This window comes from Podarcis tiliguerta (assembly GCF_965153285.1).
Source record: "Podarcis tiliguerta genome assembly, chromosome: 16".
Classification (NCBI taxonomy): domain Eukaryota; kingdom Metazoa; phylum Chordata; class Lepidosauria; order Squamata; family Lacertidae; genus Podarcis; species Podarcis tiliguerta.
In genome coordinates this window covers 38,593,578-38,618,650 of record NC_139549.1, presented here as the reverse complement: position 1 = coordinate 38,618,650, position 25,073 = coordinate 38,593,578, and the positions used below count along the sequence as shown (strand labels likewise).

Genomic DNA, 25,073 nt, shown 5'->3' with positions numbered 1-25,073 from the left:
TAGCAGAGTGTTCCTTGCTCTCAGTTGGAGGCAATTGTAGCCACAGGAAGAGAAGAATCTGCAGCAGAAATGTTCCTACCATCTTGGAGCCAACAGGGATGCCGAAAGTCAGATTTCTATCTCATCTACCATAAACTGCATTACAAGAACTCTCATTGAATGACTCTGGATTATTTTCATAAAGGGAAAATGCCAATGAAAACCTGCATGTTCAGAATTTCTCATGTGGGCTCTGAATGACACAGGATTTATTTTATATACACTTTCACAATCTGACATTGATTGTGTTCATGGCCTGAAAAAAGTGTACAGGGGATTTGGGAAGATGAATGATAAATCCCAGCAATTTGACATAATTACTAGTTCCAAAGTTATCTCCCTAGAGCACTGAGCTCTGTGACTTACAGTAAGATGAAAATAATGATGCACATTTGTTATTGAGTGGTGCCCTGGTAATTGCAAGCAGTCCAGCTGCAAACTCTTGATCTGAAGGGAGCTTCCTGGTTTTCCCAACACTCTTCTTCAGTCACACCTGCACCATTTCCCCCAAATGTACATGTGTCACCAATGAAGTCATGATTTTCAGGATTTTCCGGGAAGTTTCTTATATACCAGTTAAGGGGACAAAGGGAAGGTTTCAGAAATCCCACATTGCATGGGCTAACAGCAGGAACTGACTTGCTATTGTATATAAAAATATATAGATCAATGCCTATGGAAGTGGAGAATTTCCTTTTGTCATCTTAGAGTTGGAGAGCAATGTGAGGGACTCATGAAGGTGACAATGAAGGCTTAAATGCAGTGGTACAACTTGAAACATACAATACACGTGGTGGTGGCATGTGGGAAGGGAAAGCGCAGTAAGGTCATGAAATCGACAGAGTGACTGACAGAGACAAACTGAAGGTTAAGTTCCAATATTTACCTTTTTATAGGGTGGGGTAGATAATATATAAGATCCTTCTTGAGTTTTCACTGTTACCCCTCAGTGGGAGAATGCTCTCCCTGGGAAAGCAGTTGCCTTTTATTCACTGGCTGTTTTTAAGCAGCGATTGGATGGCCATCTGTCATGCATGTTTGAGTTGAGCTTGGACTAGATGACCCTTGGGGTCTTTTCCCAACTCTGCCATTCTTTGATCCCATGATTCTACCCAGGATTTGGTTTCCTTGGAATGAGGGACAGCAGAGACTCAGTTGTCTTTAGGATATATTGTTTATTTAAACATATATTAGGCTACCATGGAATGGCTCACAACATTAACCCCCCAGAAGACCTTGTTTCTCTGATAGCTACAGCCTTGGATTCAAGAAGACATCAAGCATGTCTTTCACTTTGAAGTTTCTGCTTGCTTCCTGCCTTCAGCTCTCTCACACACACACCTTCTCTCCTCCAGCCACGTGAAGGAGGGGATCCATGCATTAGCCCTCTGGCACAAAGCGACTTCCTTCCTCGTAATAATGACTCAGACTTAGGGACAGCTATGCCCCTTGCCCAACTAAATGAACAAGGAGATCCTCCATTAGATGTCAATACTTGCTGGGTGCAGAAGATAGAAGCAACTCCGGATTCAGAAAACAGAAGGAAATCAGGTACGCATCCTATACCTCTACCAAGAAAAAGCTCAAAATGCTACTTCTCTCCGAAAGGAAGACATCTGTACAAACAACAGAATAGCAGCTTCTCTGTAGAAAAAATAACAAGACAAGTTACCCAAGGCATTAAAGGACACATCATCAACAACAGATAGACAAACACAGTTATACTTTTAACCCAACAGCAGCATAGTAACTGGTTTCCAGTCAGGAGTCAGGAGATGACACAGTATGGTTGCCGTATGTTACTAACATTAACAGTGGTTTTATTTCCAACAAATTCTTATATCTCACCCAAACACCATACAGACTCTTTCTTATTCTCTTGACCAGTGGTGCAGTGGTGAATTCTGAAGTTCAGGGGTTCATTGTGACAGCCCCCAAAGACACACCCCAAAGGGGCAAAACCCAGCACGCCTTTTTACCAATAGCCTTATGCTCCATCCATTTGCCCAGTCCTCTTATAAATCCAGTGGGAGCAAGTTCCATAGTTAAACTCTGCGCTGCAGTACTTTCTCTTAGTAACCCCTGGCTGCCTAAAATCTGCAGCCCTTATCTCAAGACAGGCAGGGGGGCTGAAGCCCAGCCTCAGCAGTCCAGTTATGGCTATCCCCCACCAAAGCAAATGCCCTAAAGAAAATTAATATGGAAAGGAAATGGGGCACTTATAGAGATATATTGACTTTTACTGATGCTGGCTTTAAACTTAGAAGACATCGAGGACCGAGTACAAGACTGCGAGTAGGCCCAGTGAGACCCAACAGGACCTGCTGCTGCTGCCGCAGAAAAATCCAATGGGGCCTGCCAAGGCTTGGCCCCTCAAGGTGGCGGGGGGCTCAGCCCCATCCCAGTATATTTGGGGTAGGGGCTGAGGTGTCCTCAGACTCGTAGAGTTGGTCCCTATTGCTTCTGGGATATTAAGGGTTGTGTGTGCTATATATAAATCAGCAGATGAAGTTTTTCATGAACACTGTCACCTGCAATACTTGAAGGTCAAGATACAGCTAAAAGAAGAGAACATAGAGCACAGAAGAAAAAGAAGATGGTAATCCTACTAGGTGATGGTGTGTAAATCTGTGCCTCATCCCAAAGAGGTATTTTGCAAGGAACACAGATGTTCAGCGATGATGACCTAGATAAAGGCATGGGATTAAATTTCAGTTATGTACTCAAGATCACATAGCACAGAGTGTTAACTTCTTAAAACCACCTTGCAATTATGGTGTCAAAAGGGGATTCCCCCGATGTGCAACTACGTTGATCTAGGAGGAGGTGGTCCTTCGAAAATCCCTGTCCTGTGCTGCTTAGAACATTAAATATCATTACCCAGGCAGGCCCAATATGTGGCCCATGAAAGCAGCAAAATAACCAGACTGTACAATAGTGATGGGATAAAATCAGGACAAATCTTTGTTGGCAGCAGCAGGCAGGGCAAGGGTTGGCATGGCACTGGGTCCCAGAATCAGTTCATCATTCCACAAGCCCCGTGTTGATGGAATGGATCCGCTGGGTTTGGATCACTCCAAAAGGGAGTCGGCCAGTGTTGAACCTTGCCGTGGTGCAGGCCAAGCAAGCAAGGTCTCCCTTGAGGACCAGGGTGCAGGTTCCAACCAGGCAGATACCGAAACCACGCTTGGGTTTGCCATGGTCAATCCTCTCCTCAGGTCCCTTAGGGGGGGACCCTCTATACTATGTTGATGCTGACCAATGCCATTTCCACCCTCATGCAAACAATGTTCTTCCGCCTATCAATGGAAAGGCATAATTTCACTGAGGGAAAGCAAAAAAAAAAAGCCAATCATCTTTGGAGAAAAGAAAATCCCCAGTACATTTCCGAGCACAATTCAAAGTGTTGGTGCTGACCTTGAAAGTCCTAAATGGCCCCGGTCCAGTAGACCTGAAGGAGCGTCTCCAGCCCCATCGTTCTGCCCGGACACTGAGGTCCAGTGCCGAGGGCCTTCTGGCAGTTCCCTCGCTGCGAGAAGCCAAGCTACAGGGAACCAGGCAGAGGGCCTTCTCAGTAGTGGCACCCGCCCTGTGGAACACCTTCCCACCAGATGTCAAAGAGAAAAATAACTACCAAACTTTTAGAAGACATCTGAGGGCAGCCCTGTTTAGGGAAGCTTTTAATGTTTTATATGTTATTGTATTTCAGTATTTTGTTGGAAGCCGCCCAGAGTGCCTGGGGAAACCCAGCCAGATGGGTGGGGTATAAATAATAAATTATCATCATCATCATCATCATCTTCTTCTTCTTCTTCTTTCTGGCCCAGTCAACCAACGACCCAAAATTGCCCAGTGAAGGCTCTAACCTGAGGGTGGGCAGGCGGGAAGCTCTGAAAGCTCCAGGGGAAACAGCCTTATATAGGCCTGCCCTCCCCTCTGCAGCAAGGGCTTATGGGACAGCTTTTTCCCCATTAGCCCATCACACAGAGATGATACTGGGCAAAACCTTGCCCAGTATTTTGCTGCACTCTATGGGCCACAACGCTTCTGGGCACGGAGCGGGGCTTATGGATACCTTGAATTGTGCGTGCAAATGTCCTGGCAGCCAGTAAAATAGCTTGAATGGCAGAGCCACATTCTTCAGATCATTGGCACTGGGCAACAGCCTGGCCGCAGCTTCCCAGCCTAGAAGAAGTTTCCCAATACTTTTCATGGATACGGTCATGGATGAGTCAAAACTTAGTGTTCAAATTATTTCATTGTGATGGGATTCACATAGGATATTTGCCTTGTTAAGTGAGAGACAGTTTGTGTGTGTTGATCAGCTCTGCCTGAGTGTTTCTGGGCCCAGTGAGATATTTGCTTGTTGATATGATTAAACTAAAGTGTGGCAGACAGCAGATGAGAGAAAGAACAGATTTCTCTCTTTCTTCCTGATTGTCAGCTGCTTGCTGAAGTTTGCTTCATAATTAGAATCCTGGCTGACAAGTTTAATTGCACTTTCTGCTGTGAAAATTACAGCTAATTGCAGAGCCTTGTCTTGGTTTGCTGCCCATTTGGGACTTGGCACAAGGTGGAAAGCACAGCGTCCAGGTAAACACAGGTCACAGTTAATACCACATAAAAGTCAAAGCGCTGTTTACAATGCAGCACAGAAAACTGTATAGCAAATGCTATTTTAAGGTTAGTTGTAATACTGAATAATCAAGAATAATGATGATCTGTGAAAATTGCAGCTGTATGTAGCATATGCGATGGCTGTAAGGGCTCTCCGTCAATTATCTCTAATTGCAGGGTCTTGACACAGTGTTTGCCGTTGGGAGAAGCCCCTGGAGAGTTTGCTCCAAATGACAAGAACAGCATTCAGTTATACAGGTTTACACTAGTGCACATACCAAGGCAGAACTGAACTTTAGAGGGCTGATTTAACGCAGATCAGAGAGTTTTATGAAAGATTGCCAAAGCAGTTCACTGTTTCTTGCAATCCAGCTAGGCCACTCCTATTTATGTGCCCAAGTCCAAAGTCATGGGCCATGAAATGTTTAATTCTATCCCTTTAATGCGTCAGGTCAAGAGTGAGGAAAACACAGCCCCAGGGTCCGAACAGGACTCTCTCTGGTCCCAGGTCACAGACCCCATGGGCCCTGATTCACAGACTGTATCCGTTGCTAGTTGTACTCAGAGTAAACCCAGTCACATAAATGAGCATGATTATATTGAGTGCATTAATTTCAGTGGGGCTAAGCAGACCTACTAGCATTAGATACCTGCATCAGATAGCATTAGATATATACAGTGGTGCCCCGCAAGACGAATGCCTCGCAAGACGGAAAACCCGCTAGACGAAAGGGTTTTCCGTTTTTCGATGCGCTTCGCAGGACGAATTTCCCTATGGGCTTGCTTCGCAAGACGAAAATGTCTTGCGAGTCTTGAGATTTTTTTCCGCTCCCCACCCCCTTTTTCTAAGCCGCTAAACCGCTAATAGCCTTTTAGCAGCTAATCCGCTAATCCCTTAAGCCTTTAATAGCCGCTAATAGCCGCTAAACTGCTAATAGCGCTAATCCACTAATCCGCTAATAGGGTTGCTTCGCAAGACGAAAAAACCGCTAGACGAAGAGACTCGCAGAACGAATTAATTTCATCTTGCGAGGCACCACTGTACTTGAGTTCTGATCATGCCTCTTCCTTGTCTGGATGGACAATAGAGAGAGGTGCTTGTAGGAACTGGCCTACTCTACAAAGGTAAAAGTCACATCCACGGTTCCACTCACTTATCCCTCTGGCTTGTCCACCACTGGAGGGTTGTGTGATGAGCCCTGCAGAAATGACACTCTAGGACACTCCGAACCACCACCATGCCACTGACCCCCACTCCGGCCCACCATCACCCCTCCGCTGCCTTTACTTTTGCCCATGGCATGACAATTTTCCACCTTCCCATTTCGACTCTCTGGCATAATCTAGCAATTCTAAAATATAGATGCGCTTTTATTCTCGCAAGATTGAATGTCATGCCTTTGGCTGGACTTGAGGGACGATTCCAACAGATTCCACACATAAAACGCTTATGCCCCTGTGGAGATGGCAGTACAGAATTGGTGGCGCATGCCCTTCTGGCTTGCACTCTGTATAAAGACTTGAGGAATGAGGTTATCGCCCCTCTTTTATTGCCCATTCCGTATCGCCCAGCCATTACCACAGTATCCTTTCTCTTGGCAGATCAAGATGAGCAGGTGACAGCAAAGGCGGCAAGGTTTTTAGCTGGGGCAATTAGAATAAAATCCACTATTTGACTATTGATTCAAAACCCCAAACTGTATTTTATATAATTGACTTTTTATTTCTATCCTTTGCATATCTTATTGTTGTTTTACTGCTATGGCCTATGTAATGGTTCTAGGGGTTGCTTGTGCGTAAGTTGCCGCCACTCCTGGCTAGGTTACCTGGTTTCTGTCTGGACAGCCTCAAGTTTCGTGGCTGCCTCAGTTGCTGGCAGAATCCGTCAGTGGGCGTTTCTTGAACTTCTTCCAGCATAAAAGCTGTTTGATGCCCAGTCTTCTCCTACTCTCCCTGCGCGGAAGTCTTCTGTGCAGGGAGGGTGTGGGCAGCGGAGAACCTGTACTCTCTCCGCTGGTCTCCGGCGAGGAGTCCTGGAGCCACCTCTCCGATTCCCCCATCTGCCCCCCTTCTCCACTGGTGTTACACTGATTTCCTTCCCCAGAGGATGGGCTGCCTCTCTCCCTACTGGGACCCTCTCCGGCATCCCTCTGGAGCCTCCTCTCCGCCTCCAGCTCCGATGGCAGTTCCCTGACAGCCTATGGCTGACACAAATAAAGATTCATTCATTCATTCATTCATTCAACAGACAATATAATAATACAATAATAACAGCCCCCCTCTGCACAGCTTTAACAAGAAATAGATTGGGCAAAGGCCTGGGTAAAGAGGAATATTTTTGCCTGGTACCTAAAGACATGTAATGATGGTGCCAGGAGAGCCTCTCTGGGAAGAGTATTCCGCAGTAGGGGAGCCACCACAGCAAAGGCCCAGAGCCATTGGCAACTGGACTGAATTACAGGGGCCCCAAATACGTATTTCCGGCGACCTCAGAAAACCAGCCTGTTTCTTGTTCCCAGATGTGTACACAGAAGTCAAATTCTGACTGTAACCTACTTGGGCTAGACTTTTTCAAATTGCTAATGGTGCATGCGGCAAAATGACAGTACTGTGGTACCTTGGTTTAAGAACAGCTTAGTACTGTGGTACCTTGGTTTAAGAACAGCTTAGTACTGTGGTACCTTGGTTTAAGAACAGCTTAGTACTGTGGTACCTTGGTTTAAGAACAGCTTAGTACTGTGGTACCTTGGTTTAAGAACAGCTTAGTACTGTGGTACCTCGGTTGTCAAACTTAATCCGTCCCGGAAGTCCATTCGACTCCCAGAACCGTTCAAAAACCAAGGCGCGGCTTCCAATTGGCTGCAGGAGCTGCAGGAGCTTCCTGCACTCAGTCGCGGAAGCCATGTCAGACGTTGGACTTCCAAAGAATGTTCAAAAACCGGAACACTTGCTTCCAGCTTTTAAGCGTTTGGGAGTCAAAACGTACGAGTACCAAGGCATTCGAGAACCAAGGTGCGACTGTAACGTATAGGTGTTTTTTTAAAAAAAAGGCTTGGGGCATCCTGGTTTTTACTTTTCCCAGACACGTACACAGAAGTCCAGTTCTGACTGTAAGCTACCTGGGCTAGGCTCTGTTCCTAATTGCTAGGTCTGCATGCTGCAGAATGATAGTACAGTGGTACTTTGGTTTAAGAACAGCTTAGTTTATGAACAACTTGGATTAAGAACGCTGCAAGCCCAGAAGTAGGTGTTTTGGTTTGTGAACTTTTCCTTGGAAGCAGAACATGTTCGGCTTTCTGTTGAGTGTGTTCCATTTGTAAATTGAGTCTCCTGCTGTATGGGAAAGCAAGCCTTGGTTTAAGAATGCTTTGGTTTAAGAACGGACTTCCAGAATGGATTAAGTTTGTAAACCAAGGTACCATTGTACTGCATAAGTAGGTCTCCTGGTTTTACTTTTAGAAATATGGCACCCCTAATATCAATTTGTTATTGATAGCAATATGAGGGCAAACAATACTGGGAAGTCAAGTGATGAAGGAGATGAACCATCTTCAGGGTGGGGGACAGGATGGGACAGGACTGCATCTCATGTACTCTCGGACTTGACTCTACGTTTAAACCCAGACCTTCATTTTCTGCCAACTAAGAATGATCTCTGGGAAAACTTAACTCTTGCTCAGGACTAAGCAATGCTGCCTACTTATTATCTCTCAAGGAAGACAATCATAGTCGTACAATTCAGGGGAGAGAGGTTTAGCAATTTGGTTAGGCATGATGCAATTGCGAATACGAAGAATACACTGAGGAATCATCTCCATCATTGTCAAAATTGCTGGCTTTCATCCTCTTACATAGTTGATATACACATTCTATTTGGATTAAAAAACAATAGCATCTTTTAAAAGGCATAACAACTTGCTAACGTTCAAAGCAATGTCTAGGCACAGCCAGGGTTCTGCCAGTCTTTTGTATCATCATTCTTCTTTTACATGTTTGGATATGCTTCTGTGCAGTCATCAATTTCAAGGAACATTCTTTTTGTGAAATGTGAAATTCCTTGACTAGGCATGGTTTAGCACATGGTTTAGCACATAGTTTAGCATATTGTTTAACTGAAATGCTGCCTCACCACAATGTACCTTATGTTCTCTTGGGTAACAGTCATGGGTATGGTTATTTTCTTTGTAAACCAAGGAAAAGTGAAATTTATAACTAAACAGCTGCAGTTGGTTGTTTTAAAAAGAAGTAATAATAGCTAAAATGTTATTATTTGTATCCCAGCAACCTCCAGCCATCCCTGGGAATAATGTGTGAAGAAAAAGAAAATATGCTGGCTAACTAAAAGACTGGTGCATAGACTACCTAACAGCCCCCTATTCAAAGGATACTTTAGCCAAACTGATAACATCTGCATATAAGGCTGTAGTGGAAACATGGGAATCTACATTGGGAGGGGAAGATTTCTGAGCAGGATCCTGCTGGTGCTGTTTCTGCTGTTACTTCTGCTTCACGCCATATGTAAGGCACATTCTATTAACTGCAGCATTTATGATGATCCTCTTCCTATTGCTCATGAATTCTACCAGCCAGGAGACCTTGTAATTGGAGAGATGGTTTCCCAAGTCATATACTTGTCTAATATCCAGTCTTTCAGGGAACAGCCTTCCCAGATACTGATTGATGAACCTATGTAAGACATTATTTATTCCCCTTCTTACTGAGTCTAAAATAGTCAGACCGCAATGGTTGAAAATGCATCATTAAGCAGTCCTGTGATTTATATTTTGATGTCGTTCTTTATGGAAACCCAGTAAAATTGTAAGGGTGGAGTTAAGCATTCTTCAGTATTATGGAAGAGGTATGAGGTACTCAACCTCAGCATGACAAGATGAGGGGCAAGGGTGGATATGGGGAGACAGAGAGACAGAGACAGGAAGCCCCCAGTTTACACGAGGGTCATGTTCCGGGAATCATGCCAGAAGCCAACATTGTGTATGGCTAAAACAAATTGGGTTCAATGGCAGATGGGATTTCCAAAGTCTTTTTCCCCAGACACCCAACCCCTTTGGATTCAATTCTTTTTCTTTTGTCAGGCATGTAAAGCTGAATACAGATTGTGGGCTTACTGTATGTTTGCCTTATTACTGTAACTGTTTGTACTGCTACTAAATTTTCCTTTGCAATGCCCACTGAAATAAACAGTTCTGTGCTTCTTTCTGTTATTTAGTAAGCCTTCTACAGAATTTCACATGGTGGACCATGCCTTGTCGCTGCCCCACTATTTCTACTCCGTCCACACTTCATTCTTTCTCAACCTTGAGGGATGTGAATGCATGTACATGTGTACCTTCAAGCTCTTTCTCTGTGGAACACAATTCCTGCTCTTTTCTGTCTCTCCTCACTCTTGCAGCGCATCACTTTCTCCCCATGCTTTCCCCTCAGATTGCTCCACTTCTGCCCTCTGAGTTCTCCATTTTCTGTTCAATTGCTCAGTTGAAGATCAGAGCCTGGAAACGTATTCAGAGCAAAGAGCTTTGCTCTTAACATTCCATTATTCAGTTATATGTACTTCTGGGAGGCATACATCTCACAACATCTCATGGTGAAAGTAAGCAGTCAGCAAGGGAAGGGATCGGAGGTTCTGTGGCCTCAGGTGATGTTCTCTATCACTTTGTTGCACCTATGGGCACTGTGTTGGCATGGCCACACCTATTGACTTTCAACTACTAGTTTTTATTGGTACAAAGAGTAACTCTGTGAATTGCAGGGAACATTTCTTCTTCCTCTTCTTCTTTTCCCCCATTTCAGTCCATTGTGTTGTGATTTTATTACAGCTCCGTGCCAAAGAACTACCAGCACATCCTGGCCTTAGCATTTGCTGTCAAAGAAATCAACGAGAATCCCAAAGTCTTATCCAACATCTCTCTAGGGTTCCGCGTCCTCAACAGCTACTACACTGCAAGGATGACCTACAAGGCCATGCTCAACCTGCTTTCCACACAGCATAGATTTGTCCCCAACTTCAAGTGTCACAAGTGGAACAATCTGATAGCTCTCATTGGAGGATGCATCTCTGAAATCTCTGCCAATATGGCCACCATTTCAGCAACCCACAAGATTCCACAGGTAAATCGGGAGCATGGGTGTATGGGAAATACTATCTTGATTTGATAAACTTGTGACAAGGTTCCTGCAAAGTTTTATTGAAGAGGGCAGTTTGGATAGGAATTAACCAAGCAGTGCTAAGAGCCAATTGTACAGAAAACTCAAGTATCTGTAAATTGAAGTGGAATGGAATGATTGTGCCTAGGACATAAAGGATTTGAGTTTTTATGGTTTCTTTCCCCCCATTTTTTACTAGACCTAATACACAACTGAAAACACATAATGTAAGGAATGGCTGGCTGAACGGTATAACTTTAGTCCAGAGAGGAAGAGACTAAGGAAGTTAATGTAGTACTTTAAATGGCTGTTTAAATGGCTGTAATGGCTGTTACATAGAAGAAGGGAAATACTTGTTCTCTGCTGCTCTATAAGGCTGGACTACATATTTTAAAAACATTAGGAGAAACATTAAGAAATTATCAATAATGAAGCAGATTACTGGGTATTTTTCCACATTACTTGAAGTTTTCTTCTTTAAGAATCTATGCAGACATTTATAGGGAAAGCTATGTCTCTGAAGTACCTGTGAAATCTTTAGTTTTGCAGTCTCTCATAATCCATAAAAGGCCCCTCATACACTCTATTTTAGCTCACATATGGATCCTTTTTGGCGATACAGGATGCAAACAAGCTATTCCCATTTTTATACCAGATGGTCCCAAATGAAGCCAAACAACACACAGGAATAGTGCAATTACTTCAGCATTTCAGATGGACATGGATTGTACTTTGTGCTGTGGATGATGACAAAGGGGAGCAGTTTCTACAGACAATTTTACCACTACTCTTTGAGCATGGCATCTGCTATGACTTCATAGTAAGAATAGAAAAATGGAATTATCTGGATGAGATGATACGCTTGGCTTTACAGCACTGGGAAAGTTATGCAATTGTGTTTGAGACAAAAGCTAATGTATTTGTGGTTTATGGGGAACCTCCATCCTTTCTGTTTTTGAGAGTATTATTCTTTATAGCACCTGTAATGGGCTGGCCACCTCTGGGTAAAGTGTGCGTTGCTACATCTCACTGGGATTTTGATTCAGTGTCTATTCAGAAAGACTGGGAAATACAGATGTTCCATGGTACTCTATCCTTCACTGTCCACTCAAGTCAGCCATTAGGGTTCCAGAAGTTCATTCAGACAATAAGACCCTTCTGGCACAAAGAGGATGTATTCATCCAGGACGTCTGGGAACAGGCTTTCACCTGCTCCCTGAAAGCATCTAATGGACAGGAGGTGGAGGCTGAGCAGAAAGAACCCTGTACTTTGGAGGAGAAACTGGAGGACCTTCCTGGGGTTTTGTATGAAAAACACATGACTGGTCACAGCTACAATGTCTACAAAGCTGTCTATGCTGTGGCACATGCTTTGAACTCCATATACAAATCCAGCTCCAAACATAGCAGATTGGCAAGAGGAGAGAGATTTGCCTTTCTGAATGTGCAACCATGGCAGGTAAAGACAACTCTGAACTTCTTTGCTTTGCCTTCAGCTGCCACTGATCTCCTGGCTTTTCACCTCACCAGTCCCAATGAGCTCCAGCCGTGTCTGGTGGCAAGAGCCACAGAACTTAGCCTGCCTGACCTGCTGCACATTTACTCAGAGACAACATCACTGTCATGCTAGCTTGCCAAATACCCACAATAGGAACCCAACTACCGATCTGGTTTGCTAGACATTTTCAATCAATGTATCCCCTCTATAGATCATTCTTTATGTAATTAATTTCACGTTAATGATAATAATAGACAAGTGGAAATACTCCATCACCATATATACTGCTTTCAGAACAGTTATTCATGTCATTAATTCCATGTAAATATTTCAATATTCCAGGTCCATCCCTTTCTGAAGAGCCTTGTATTCAACATCAGCACTGGAGATATGGTACACTTTGATGAACATGGAGAACTGGTTGAAGGTTTTGATGTTACCAACTGGCTCACTTTCCCCAATGGCTCACTGACTAGATTGAAAGTTGGACGACTGGAGCCTCAGGTTCCAGCAGGCAAAGAGTTAACCATCAATGATGAGCAAATCGTGTGGCATCCATGTTTTAATCAGGTGAATTATAACTGCAAACTCTTGACTATATGAAAGGGGAATGTTCCCTTCTGGGCAGCTCACTATTCCATAAGTTCTTGAGGTGCCTTATTGTAAATTTAATGCTTTATGATCCTTGACCTCATAAATTGATCTCAAACCTTAAATTAAAGCAAGGAATCCTTTTTGCCATCTCTGCCATTTAATTTCTTTGTGGAAAAATGTTGTCACATAAGCCAGTTACAAAGCACTGGAAAATAAAATATTTTATTTTGCTAAAATGTCACAGAATATCATTACTTCATGTAGTTATTTCTGGAAGGAAAAAGATGGACCTTGCTCTTATCTTCAAGATATCTTTATGTTATTTCTACAACTTCATATTTTGGGGGTCTGGAGGTGACATTGTCTTTTTCATGATCCACTTTCAGGCTGAGTCTTAGACTGATCAAACCTAGAGATGAAGTTGGGAATTGGTAACAAATGGGCGACAGAGCAGCTGAGCCAACTGGTTCATCCTCAGTCTCTCTGCCCCTCACATGAGTCTAATCACATGGAGGTGAAGGGCTGAAAAGGGCTAATCTGTTGTTGCTCATCTGTATGATTTTGCACAGGCGCTGCCCCTTTCTGTGTGCAATGACAACTGCAACCCTGGCTTCAGGAGAAAAAAGAAGGAAGGAGAGAAGTTTTGCTGCTATGATTGTGCTCCGTGTCCAGAAGGAATGATCTCTAGTCAGAAAGGTGGGAGGCAGGAATTCCCATGACCTAATTTATGGGATTTAATATATATATAAATAGGCTATTTATTACCTTTTTTTGGAGAATGCTGATGAATGGAGAGCAGTCTAATACTAAAGGGATTTTCAGGAACAATTATCTTGTTGAGTTGTTGTCATTTTTTAAAAAAAAATGGTCAAAGTTATTGGGCTTTTATAGGATTTCCAAAGGATCTTAAAACAACAGCCCTCTACCTGCCATATGTTCAGGCTTCTCCAGGCATTTTGCCTATTCAGCAACAATCTGCCTGGACGCCATTTGGCAGCCTGATTCCCAGATGTGTCAGGGAAAACCCGGACCTATGGCAGACCTACATTAGACCGATCACAGTTTTGCAGCCTACACAACTTATGGGACATTATGAGGATAAAGTGGAGGGAACTAAATGTGCCACTAGCAGTTCCTTGGATATAAATGTAGTAAATGTAATAACTAAATGTAGATGGATGGATGGATGATTAGACACCTATCTGAGATGGAAAAATGAGCAAAGTGCCCCCCCGGTTGCCAGCAATTTCCCAAGCAATGAGAAGGTCCTCTCCTGGTTCCAGCCAACTCTAAAGCCAGGGTAAGAAACCTTTTGCAGCCTCAGGGCCTCATCCTGTTCTGTGTAACCTTCTAGGAGTAGTTGGTGGGTCCTGAGGCAGAAGTGGAGGGAGCAACTAAGGTGAGTTTTAACTTGTACCGTGGGCTACTTTCTATACACCAGTCTCTCACTCCTTCAACTAGACACCAAGAGGTCTAATCAGCCAGGCAAATACTCTCACAGAGGCTGTAAAGCCCATGTGGTTAGGATTGTGACCTGGTGAGGGCTTGTGGCCTCAGGACTCTCCTGAAGGTCAGATAGGGAGGCCTGGACAGTCACTTTCAACCCACAGGACAGAGGTTCCCATCCCTGTTATGCAAGCAGAACACTACTTTGACCCTTTCACCAGACTTACAGATTCATGCAAACATTAGGGCTAGGTATTTGCTCAACCCACCTGACATGTAATTCATTCTTATCTATCCAGTTTCTGAATCAGGGAAGCATTCAGCTACTATGTCTACGAGTTCAACACATGCCACCAGTTCTCACAGACCATAAAAACCCATCCAAAATGCAATCTCTCTTTCAAATTATAAGATTCATTTCTCCTGGATTTTGTGAAAGAACACAAAAATAGACATCCTCGAATCTTCTTGTGGCTGATTGCTTGTGACTAGCATTACCTAGTGTAAAGGCGTACTTAAATAGTTGTTTGTGTTTAGATAGATGTTGGTCAGCCCTTTGAAATACTTAAGCACCTCTTCCCTTTTTCAGACATAGACGCTTGCGTCAATTGTGCAGAGGACCAATATCCCAACATGGATCAAACTCAGTGTGTTCCCAGGATTGTGAGCTTCCTCTCTTACAAAGAAAATCTGGGGCTCATCTTAGTGGTGTTGGCTATTTCTCTCTCTCTCATCACAACTTTAGTACTTGGCATTTTCCTGAAGCACAAGGATACTCCCATAGTCAAAGCCAACAACCGGACCCTCACCTACATCCTTCTCATCTCCCTCCTCCTTTGCTTCCTGTGCTCCTTGCTTTTCATTGGACGGCCTGGAAGGGTGATCTGTCTTCTCCGACAAATGGCTTTTGGCCTTGTCTTCTCTTTGGCCATTTCCACTGTGTTGGCAAAGACGGTCACTGTGGTTGTGGCATTTATGGCCACCAAACCAGGATCCAGCATAAGGAAATGGGTGGGGAAAGGACTGACCAATTCGATTGTCTTCTTCTGCTGCTTCATCCAAGCTGCCATTTGTGCTCTTTGGTTAAGTACTTCTCCACCGTTTCCAGATAAGGACACACATTCAGTGATTGGGGAAATCATACTTGAATGTAACGAGGGTTCAGCTTCCATGTTTTACTCTGTCTTGGGTTACATGGGCTCCCTGGCCACCGCCAGCTTCATAGTAGCTTTCTTTTCCAGGAAACTCCCTGACAGTTTCAACGAGGCCAAATTCATCACTTTCAGCATGTTGGTGTTTTGCAGTGTTTGGTTGTCCTTTGTGCCAACCTACTTGAGCACCAAAGGGAAATACATGGTGGCTGTGGAGATCTTCTCCATCTTGGCCTCCAGTGCTGGATTACTGGGTTGCATCTTTTGCCCCAAATGCTACATTATTGTGCTTAGGCCTGAGCTGAACAGCAGGGAACAAATGATAAGGAAGAAAAAATAAATTAAAATGCAGATTAATCTCTTTCTTTGACTCTTACTCATATTTCATCAGATATGACAGTAATAGAAATGCCACTGGAATTGCGGTATGAGTGTTTGATGCATTCCCTCCCCAAATTCAGTTGACCCCATCTCATGTTGGCCTTGTACTCGCATAAAGAATGAGGCATGACTTCGTTTTTGAGGATTTATTTCAACAAACTATTGTATTGTATAAAACTAAAACATCTTTTATGTGAACTAATTCCCAACATTCCTGATCCTATATAAACATAAAACCTATGCCTCAAATTTTGAGTAAGCTGAGGGCTAAAAACAATATTGACTAGATTGACTGTGCCACGCGAATTATGATCATCTCTTCCTAGCACAGAGGTTTTGAGACACTGAGTGGTTTAATGGGTCAGATTGTGGGAAATATTCCAAGAGGTGCTTTTGGTTTTGGGGGTTTTATTTAAAATTAGGGTATGGATTCTGTCCATTTTAAATGCCCTCCCCCCATCTTGAGTTCCTGTAGGTAAATGTATTTATCTTCTCATACTGAGAAATTAGATCCTCTTCTTGTTCACTAAGCTGATTGCATGTTTAAGGAGATGTAAGACGATCCAGATTATCACAAGGTTTCAGCTGAATAAACCAACCTCTTTCCAGGGATTTGTTTTTGACTGAAAAAGCTAAGGAGACATGTCTGCCCACTGAAATGAAATATCACTCAACTCCAGAGCTCGATCACACTTAGAGGCTGATTTTGTCTCTCTAAGTCTTACGTCCTAGAATCCATATCAAATTTCTGCCCTTAGTAAACAGATCTTGAAATCAAAAGGGCATCAATTTCTCAATTGACTAATCCAATATATGTAAATAAATGGTCCCTGTATCTTGCATTTTCCATTGATCTGGTTAGTGGAGAATGCATATGGGAGAAATTATAGCAAACAGGTGTAAAAGGTGGGTGGCTGTACTTAATTATAAAGATGCAACAAGACTTCTGTAAAAGTTCATGTAGCACACTCTTTGGAATGGTCAAGTAGTACTCCAGCTTTTGGGTGTGGGTGACAAAAATGTTTTCAGGCTCTATTGTTTAATGTGAATGAAAACAATATTAGTATCACCTCATACTGTACATTTGTAGACCAGTATATCTGAGGGATAGACCAGTTTCACTCTTGCTGTATGATGATGAAGTAGTTTTTGTATCTTCCTCACAAATGAGTTGAGTAGGATAAGAGGTTTTATATTCTGCCATTCATCCAGATGTTTAATGTTTGTAAAAAACAGAGTATGATTTCTAGAAAACATGAGTGACAACATATGAATGGAATCAAATTGCCCAAATAAAGTTTGTTAAGGGAAGCCCTGTTCAGGGGAAGTTTTTAAGATTTGACGTCATATTGTGTTTTAATTTGTTGAAAGCTGCCTACTTTTGAAACTGTTTTCGCAGGTCTTTGGACCATAATAAAGAATGTATGCATGCACTAAGCTTCTTTGTTGGGAGTATCTAAGAAAGTGTTGTGTCTTGAAAAAGTAAACCAAAAGTCCCCTTTGAATTAACTGGTCATTTATTTGACTCTCCTTTTGTTTAACATGGTTGTGGTAATTGCTACTAATTGCATCTGTCTGCAATGTCCCCAAACACACAACTCAGATATTACTTCTACAGGTTCTGGAAACAGGGAGTGGAAGTGATGGATTAGTGTAGCTGGGGCTCTGATGGGACAGTGTAGGGAGCTCAGACAAACAGCCCAGTGGGGCATTTTTGTGACAGCAGCCTTCCTAATCTGCTGCCTGAGACAAGAGGCTCAATGTGGCTCACTACCAAAGATAGTCAGGTTCTCAGGATCCCCCCATCTGAATTTTCACAGGACATTGAATGAGATGGACTACAGGACTGTTTTCTAATAAGTAAATCTATGATGTAAATACTTATAACCCATCTGAAAAATGCTTATTAATTTTATTTCAGCTGACTTATGGATCATTTCTGCCACTAAAAGGTGCCAAAAAGTCCTTCCCATTCTTGTATCAGATGGTCCCAAATGAAGCCCACCAGTACACAGGGATTGTGCAATTACTTCAGCATTTTAGGTGGACATGGATTGGGCTTTGGGCTGTGGAAGATGACAGAGGGGACAGGTTTTTAAGGACAATGGTCCCAATCCTTTCCCCTAATGGCATCTGTTATGCCTACATAGTAAGAATACCAAAATGGAATTATGTGGATGAGATGATAGACTTTGCTTTACAGCATTTAGGAACCTACGCAATGGTCTTTGAGGATAACCCAACTGTGTTCATTGTTTATGGAGAACCTCCATCCTTCCAGGTTCTGAGAATGTTGATATTTGTATCACCCTTCTTCTTTTTTCCAACTCTGGGCAAAGTGTGGATTATTACATCCCACTGGGATTTTGCATCACACTCTATACAGAAGAATTGGGAGGTACAAGCATTTCACGGTTCCATATCCATCACAGTCCACTCAAATCAGCCATCAGGATTCCAAGGGTTCATTCAGAAGCTGAGCCCTTTCTGGGCAAAACGAGATGGCTTTATCCAGGAGTTCTGGAAACAGGCATTCGGCTGAATTGGTTGCAGGTTTTGATATTACAAACTGGGTGATGTTCCCCAATGGTTCAGTGGTTAGAGTAAAGATTGGAAGATTAGAACCTCGGGCTCTTCCAGGCAAAGAGTTAACCATTTATGATGACCAGATTGTGTGGCATCCACATTTTAATCAGGTGAGATGTGCCAGAAATAAAGGTTTTGGCCACTTTAACTTTCTGTTTTGCTTTTTAGCTGCTAGATTATTCAGGATAGTAGTATTTTATATACATTATTAAGTATAATTGTTTAATTTACACTGAAATGGAGAATGCCTGTGTGTATTGCAGAAAGAGTTTAACTGGAAGATCGCACTAAAGCTAAAGAAAAGCAAGAAGAGCTCTCTGAGCTCCTCGATGGCTTGATAATTAAATGTGATTGTTCTCTGGCAGCTCTGATGAGATATTTAACTTTAGATCACATGGGAGGCGATTGAATTGCAAATTTGCCATCTTGGAAGGGTGGTGGCTTGAGTCTTTGTTCCCAGGCTCTATGTGGGTAAAGGTGTGTAAAACAGTCTCCTGGAGGGACACCAAACAGCTGCAGGCAAAATGGAGGCTGTAAGAAGAGAGAGAGAGACCTTTGCTTATACAGTGGTACCTTGTGTTATGGATGGGATCTGTTCCTGAGGCCTGTTCGTAACGTGAAATGCCCACAACTCGAAGCGCAGGCGCACGGCACAATTTAGTGCTTCTGCCCGTGCGCGAGCGGTGAAACCCGGGAGTAACCCATTCTGGTATTTCCGGGTTGCCACAGGACATAACGCGAAAAGACGCAACATGAAGCGGACGCAACACAAGATATTAGTGTAGGTCTGTTTTGAATTATCTTTTATTTCTTATAAGATTGTGGGGATATGCACCAGATATGGAATTATTTGGTTGTTTCTTTTTGGTCTGTTCTGAAGAAAGTTCTGAATAAATTTTATTAGATCATTTTGTAGAAAGTTCTGCAAGTAAAGTTTTAAATAATATAGAATGGGTCTGGAAAATGTTTCTTTCGAAAAGGTTTTATGCATCCAATCGCTTCAAATGCACAATATAATATCTGCTATGCACCTTACACGGTTCTTTTAGGAATTGGGCCAACTGGTTCATCTTCCCAACTTAATTCTCTTTGTAGAGCTGAATGAATGAAGAGCACTAATCCAAGTCCCTCTATATTATTCTGTGCAGGTGCTGCCCCTTTCTGTGTGCAATGACAACTGCCATCCTGGCTACAGCAGGAAAAAGGAGGAGGGAGAGAAATTTTGCTGTTATGACTGTGCTCCGTGTCCAGAAGGAATGATATATGGCCGGAAGGGTAGGAGACAATTATGTATTGTGATATCATTCATTTTCTGTAACATATCGTATTTGCTTTGAGAATTCACATCCCTTGAACATACAACCCAAACACAAGAACACTCTTCCTTGTGTTATTTCCAGGAGCTGGTATTCAGATGCAGACTGCCTCATTGATACCCCTATTCTGTATTTATTTGTCCAATCCTCTTTTAAAGCCATCCAAGTTGATGACCAGGTGCTTGGAGGAAACTGATTTTCTACATTGATTTCAATCAGGGTTTATATCAAAAATATCAAAAACCGTCATCAACAGCAAACTCTTGCACTAAATTAGATTATTAGAATTATGCAGCTCAACCTATAGAAATATTTGAACAGCTCTTTGTTGTTTTCAGATATGGATGCCTGTGTCAAATGTCCAGAAGACCAATATCCAAACAAGGACCAAACTAGATGCATTGCTAAGGTTCTAAGTTACCTCTCTTACAAGGAAGATTTAGGGATCATCTTAGCTACCTTGACTATTGCTTTCTCATTGATCACAGTTTTAGTCCTTGGGATTTTTATCAAGCACAGGGAGACTCCAATCGTTAAAGCCAACAACCGGACCCTCACCTACACCCTCCTCATCTCCCTCCTCCTTTGCTTCCTCAGCTCCTTACTCTTTATTGGAAAGCCTGGGAAAGCTTTGCTGTTCAAGGAATGGCATGCAGAGACAAAGTTAGTATCTCAGTAAAAAAGCACTTTTTCAACAGTCAATCAATCAATCAATCATTTATTGTATTTGACTAAAAGCCATTACTGGTTGGACAGTGTTCTCGAAGCTACAAACATGAGTCTGACCAAACTGCGGGAGGCAGTGGAAGACAGGAGTGCCTGGCGTGCTCTGGTCCAGGGGGTCACAAAGAGTCAGACACGACTAAATGACTAAACAACAACAAAAGCCATTACAGATCCAGTTACAAAAGCATCAAACACAAAGACCCAAACTATAGCTCCCAGATTCATTTTTTAAATAAAAAGTGATCTTTATTAAATAGTTTTCCAGATGAAATACATTGTTTTCGAGAGATTTGCATGGGGAACTCTTTTCGATTCCTCAAGAGTAAGGGGCAGTGGGGTGAGGGAGGCCAGGGCCACATCCACACCATTTCATGTGCTATGAAGCCGCTTTAAACACTCGTGGCTTCTTCCCCCAAAGAATCTGGGAGCTATAGTTTGAAAAGGGTGCAGAGAGTTGTTAGGAGACCCCCTGTTCCCCTCCAAGAGCTACAATTCCCAGAGTTCCCTGGCAAAAAGGGAACTCTACCCCTACCCCTAAAGCTAACCCTAACTCTAACCCTAACGCTAACCCTTAATCTTTAACGATTCCCAGAGTTCCCTGGGAAGAAGGGAACCCCAACCCTACCCCCTAACCAGAGCTACAATTCCCAGAGTTCCCTTTTTGAAAAGGGTGCAGAGAGTTGTTAGGAGACCCCCTGTTCCCCTCCCAGAGCTACAATTCCCAGAGTTCCCTGGCAGGAAGGGAACCCTACCCCTACCCCTGACGCTAACCCTAACTCTAACCCTAACACTAACCCTTAAACCTTAACTAGAGCTACAATTCCCAAAGTTCCCGGACAAGAAGGGAACCCTACCCCTACCTCTAACCCCTAACTCTAACACTAACGGTAACCCGTAACCCTTAACTAGAGCTACAATTCCCAAAGTTCCCTGACAAGAAGGGAACCCTAACCCTAACCCTACACCAACTCAACCCTACCCCTACCCCTACCCCTACCCTAAGCCTAACGCTAAGCCTAACCCTAACCTGCCTAACAACTCTATGTCCCCTTAACCACCTACAGTTCCCAGAATCCCTGAGGGGAAGCCATTCCTGTTCAAAGCGTCTTCATAGCACTTCCAATGGACGGTGCGCCTAATGTGGCCTAATGTTTCCTCCCTCATTTTCTTCTCTCTCCCCACTGCCCCATCACTTGCAATGCAGCAGATGTCCGCCTGCAGTCTTCCTTCAAAGCTCCTTCTCTCAGGGACAGCCACAGCCTTGTCCATTGCTCACTGCCAGTATTTCACGTTCATTTCTCCGTTGTAAATAGGGACGTCCTGTGGTTCTCTTCATGACTTTCAAGGCTGGACTTGGGGAAAACCTCACCGGCATCCCTGTAAGGCAAAGGCAAACAGGTGAGTGGGATGGCCCCCATCCAACAGCGTCCCCCCAGACTCCTCCTCTGTTTGGCTGCCTGTTAACAAACAAGGCTTCCAAACCACTTTGCATCCATCTCTGCCAGCGTAGCCTCGCGGCATCCACTAGCCTGGACGCAAACTCTTCCAACAACCACCCACCAGCTGCAGCCTCGCCAGGTCCATTGCCAGACATCAATCAGCTTCAGAGCTGAATATCCGTCGCCTTCAGGTAGCGATCCCACCAGCAAGTCAACTTTGTACTTGCCTTCTCCTTGCTCCACAGCATCCCAGCACCAGGCGATTGCCTCCTTCCACTTGCCAGCTTGCTGCCACAGGGCAGGAGACCACCAGGGCTGAGTGCCACCGAGCTGCCCATTTCTCTCTGGGGAGGGCAACTGCCGAGGCTTGCGCCTTGGCCCACATTTATACCCGCTCAGCTGCCAAATGTTTTTGTGGCATCACAGTCAACCCAGAGACAATGGCAGCAGCTGGGGAGGCATCACCATGACACCCTCAGCCCTCACAATGGGGGGGGGGGGAGCTCAGCAGCAAAAACACCCTCCCCCAAGTTGTGTCTATATCTGTGAAAGCCACACCAGGCACCCAAGGGGGCAGGAGGGGGACATTATTCAGCCCAGGGGCTGCATTTCCCTCCACATAACACTAGTCAAATGCACAAATGAACAGAGCAATGAAAGCAAGCCTTATCTTCACTGTTCAAGGAATGGCATGCAGAGAGAAAGTTAGCATCTCAGGAGAAAAAACCAATCAATCAACCAATCATTTATTGTATTTCATCTGGAAAACTATTTAATAAAGATTATTTTTTATTAAAATCTTGGAATTGGCAGCGCTAAAACAACAACAACCACCCTCCCAAAACCTTAAGCATCCCAAAAGGGGCTGGGACTCAGTCTGGCTATGCTTACATAGTTGGAGTGAGCCGATTTGAAGGATGCATTAGGCTAAGACAATCAAAAGGAGGTAGGTACATGGGAGGCTGCTTTCAGACCCTTGGACCATTTGGCTCAAATGTAGCATAATCTACGCTCATCGCTAGCAGTGGTTTCAGGCAAGAGTCTCCCAACCCCACCTGGAGGTGCCAGAGAGGACGGAACCTGGAACCTGCTGCTTTGCAGGGAAGGCGCTGTGCCGCTCAGTGTGGCCTTTACAGTGTAGTATGCTATAGAAGTTCCTATATAACATGCAGTCAACCATAAGGCTACCCTGCCACAATATATACGGTCAAATAGACATGAAATGCAAAACCAATTTTCTGACACAGAATCGTGGCAGGGCTCTGTGACTCAATGGTTTTCCTTTTATTCACCTGCAAAATAAGAAAAAGTAGTTTGGGCCAACATGAGTCGATTCAGAACTTGCCAATCCCAGTTTGTCAGGCCAGCCAAAAGATGGGAGTACGCAGGGTGTGTCTATCCTGTGTGTGGCCCCTCCTCTCCCTCCCAGCGAGAGGAATAGAGAGCCAGCAGCTCCCCTGATCAGGTCATTTAAGCACACATGGCATTTTACAACTCTCACCCCTATAAATTCTTTATTCCCATTTTGCTGGTGGGAGAGATGAGGCACAGATGATTTCCCAAGGCCGTCCACTGAGGATTTAAACCCGTCTTGCAGGAACACACACAAACACAACTTGATCCATTGGGTAAACACCCTCTCGCTGTTATGTGGTCATGGCAGGAACTGTGGCTCTGAGCTGGATACGAAGACTGCATATATGTAAACGGAAAGGGCACCGGCACAGAGGACCTGCAACAAAATGTGGTAACGTGGAACACTTCTGTTCAGGGCTCTAGCAAGCCAGTTACCCCATCTGCCAGGATACTCCATTCCATTCCACCCACCCCACCTCGCTCAACAGTTTAGCATCTTGTAGTCACCAGGGATAGACAAATCTGCCATTTTCAGGTCTCTGAGTTTTTTATTTTTCCTATCTTCAGTTTTCCACATTTCCACAGCAATTTTTTTTTAAATCATGAAATTTTCTCAACAATTTAATGTGAATTTCTCCTAATAAACACTTTTTTTATTGATTCAGCTTTGACTTACATGCACACTTTTGCCAGCTATCTTCACTAATACATTTTTATGTAGTTTTCCCCAATATATGTATTTTTGTAAACATTTGTGGGTTGAGCTTCTGTCTCAAGGCGATTTACACACAATTAAAAACACAAAAGCAACAAGTGCATTTAGAAGATTAAAACCATGGTGAAGACCCATTTATCCAGCTGGGAAAGGCTGCTGGAACAAAAATACCTTTCCAGGAAGTGCAGATAATGAGTGCTTGTTGTATCTTGAGGGGAAAGCTATTCCATACAACAGCAGCAGCAGCCGCCGCACTAAAAGCCCTGCTCAGAGTTTCTGCAGAGCTGGCTTCTGAGATCTTTGGAACTCACAAGAGAAACTCTCTTGCAGACTGCAGCCACCTACTGGGGGTATAAGGCAGTCTCTCAGGTAAGCTGTACAGGAACTTTTAAGTCAGTATCAACACCTTGAACTTGGCTCGTTAGCAAACTGACAGCGATGCAAACCCCGTAAACAAGGCAAATGTGCCCCAACAAGCAACCAAGTCACGGCGTTCTGCACCAGCAGAAGTGCCCAGATCCATCCCAAGGTAGCCCCACATAGAGCACACTGTAATGTCAGTATTCTTAGGATACATAATGTTTAAACTACTGGGGTGAAGCTGGGGTTGCCTTTGTTCATGTGGTTTCAGATCTCTTGAGACATCCACGAGAGCTAGAAATTTTGTTCTTTTCCTTAGAAGCTGGTGAGGATGGCATGCTGTGTGTAACCGAGAAGTATTTTAAGAAAGTGATCGTACTGCATCCAAGCCAGGCATACAGGCAGTGTCCTTTCTGAGCCAACCACTTCTGTGTTTCCAAACACAGGGGAGGCGGGGAGAAGTCCCACACTTTAGGAAGAAATTGCACAATTCGCAAGTAAGTCGCCAATTAGCTGCCCACACAACTAACCTTTTGTGTTCCTAAAGCCTGCTTTCCCTACAATGGAGCCACTTGTACAGCCAAATGCTCAAGTCTCAGCTGCAAGAAGAAGGGGGGCAGGAAATCCCCAAGGAAACCATGAATTGCAGCCAAAGCGAAACATATTTCAGGACAGACAGAAACATCC

At 43.7% G+C, this 25,073-nt stretch overlaps 1 protein-coding gene across 1 annotated transcript; it reads left to right on the top strand.

Moving 5' to 3' along the window:
• Positions 1-9,089: 9,089 nt before the first annotated feature.
• Positions 9,090-15,847, top strand: LOC310667146 (vomeronasal type-2 receptor 26-like; the record flags this gene model as incomplete). The annotated part of the gene is made up of 6 exons (XM_083418871.1): positions 9,090-9,346; positions 10,491-10,782; positions 11,411-12,277; positions 12,659-12,886; positions 13,480-13,606; positions 14,946-15,847. 6 exons carry the CDS (start codon positions 9,090-9,092, stop codon positions 15,845-15,847), a joined length of 2,673 nt encoding a protein of 890 aa, XP_083274997.1.
• Positions 15,848-25,073: the final 9,226 nt, after the last annotated feature.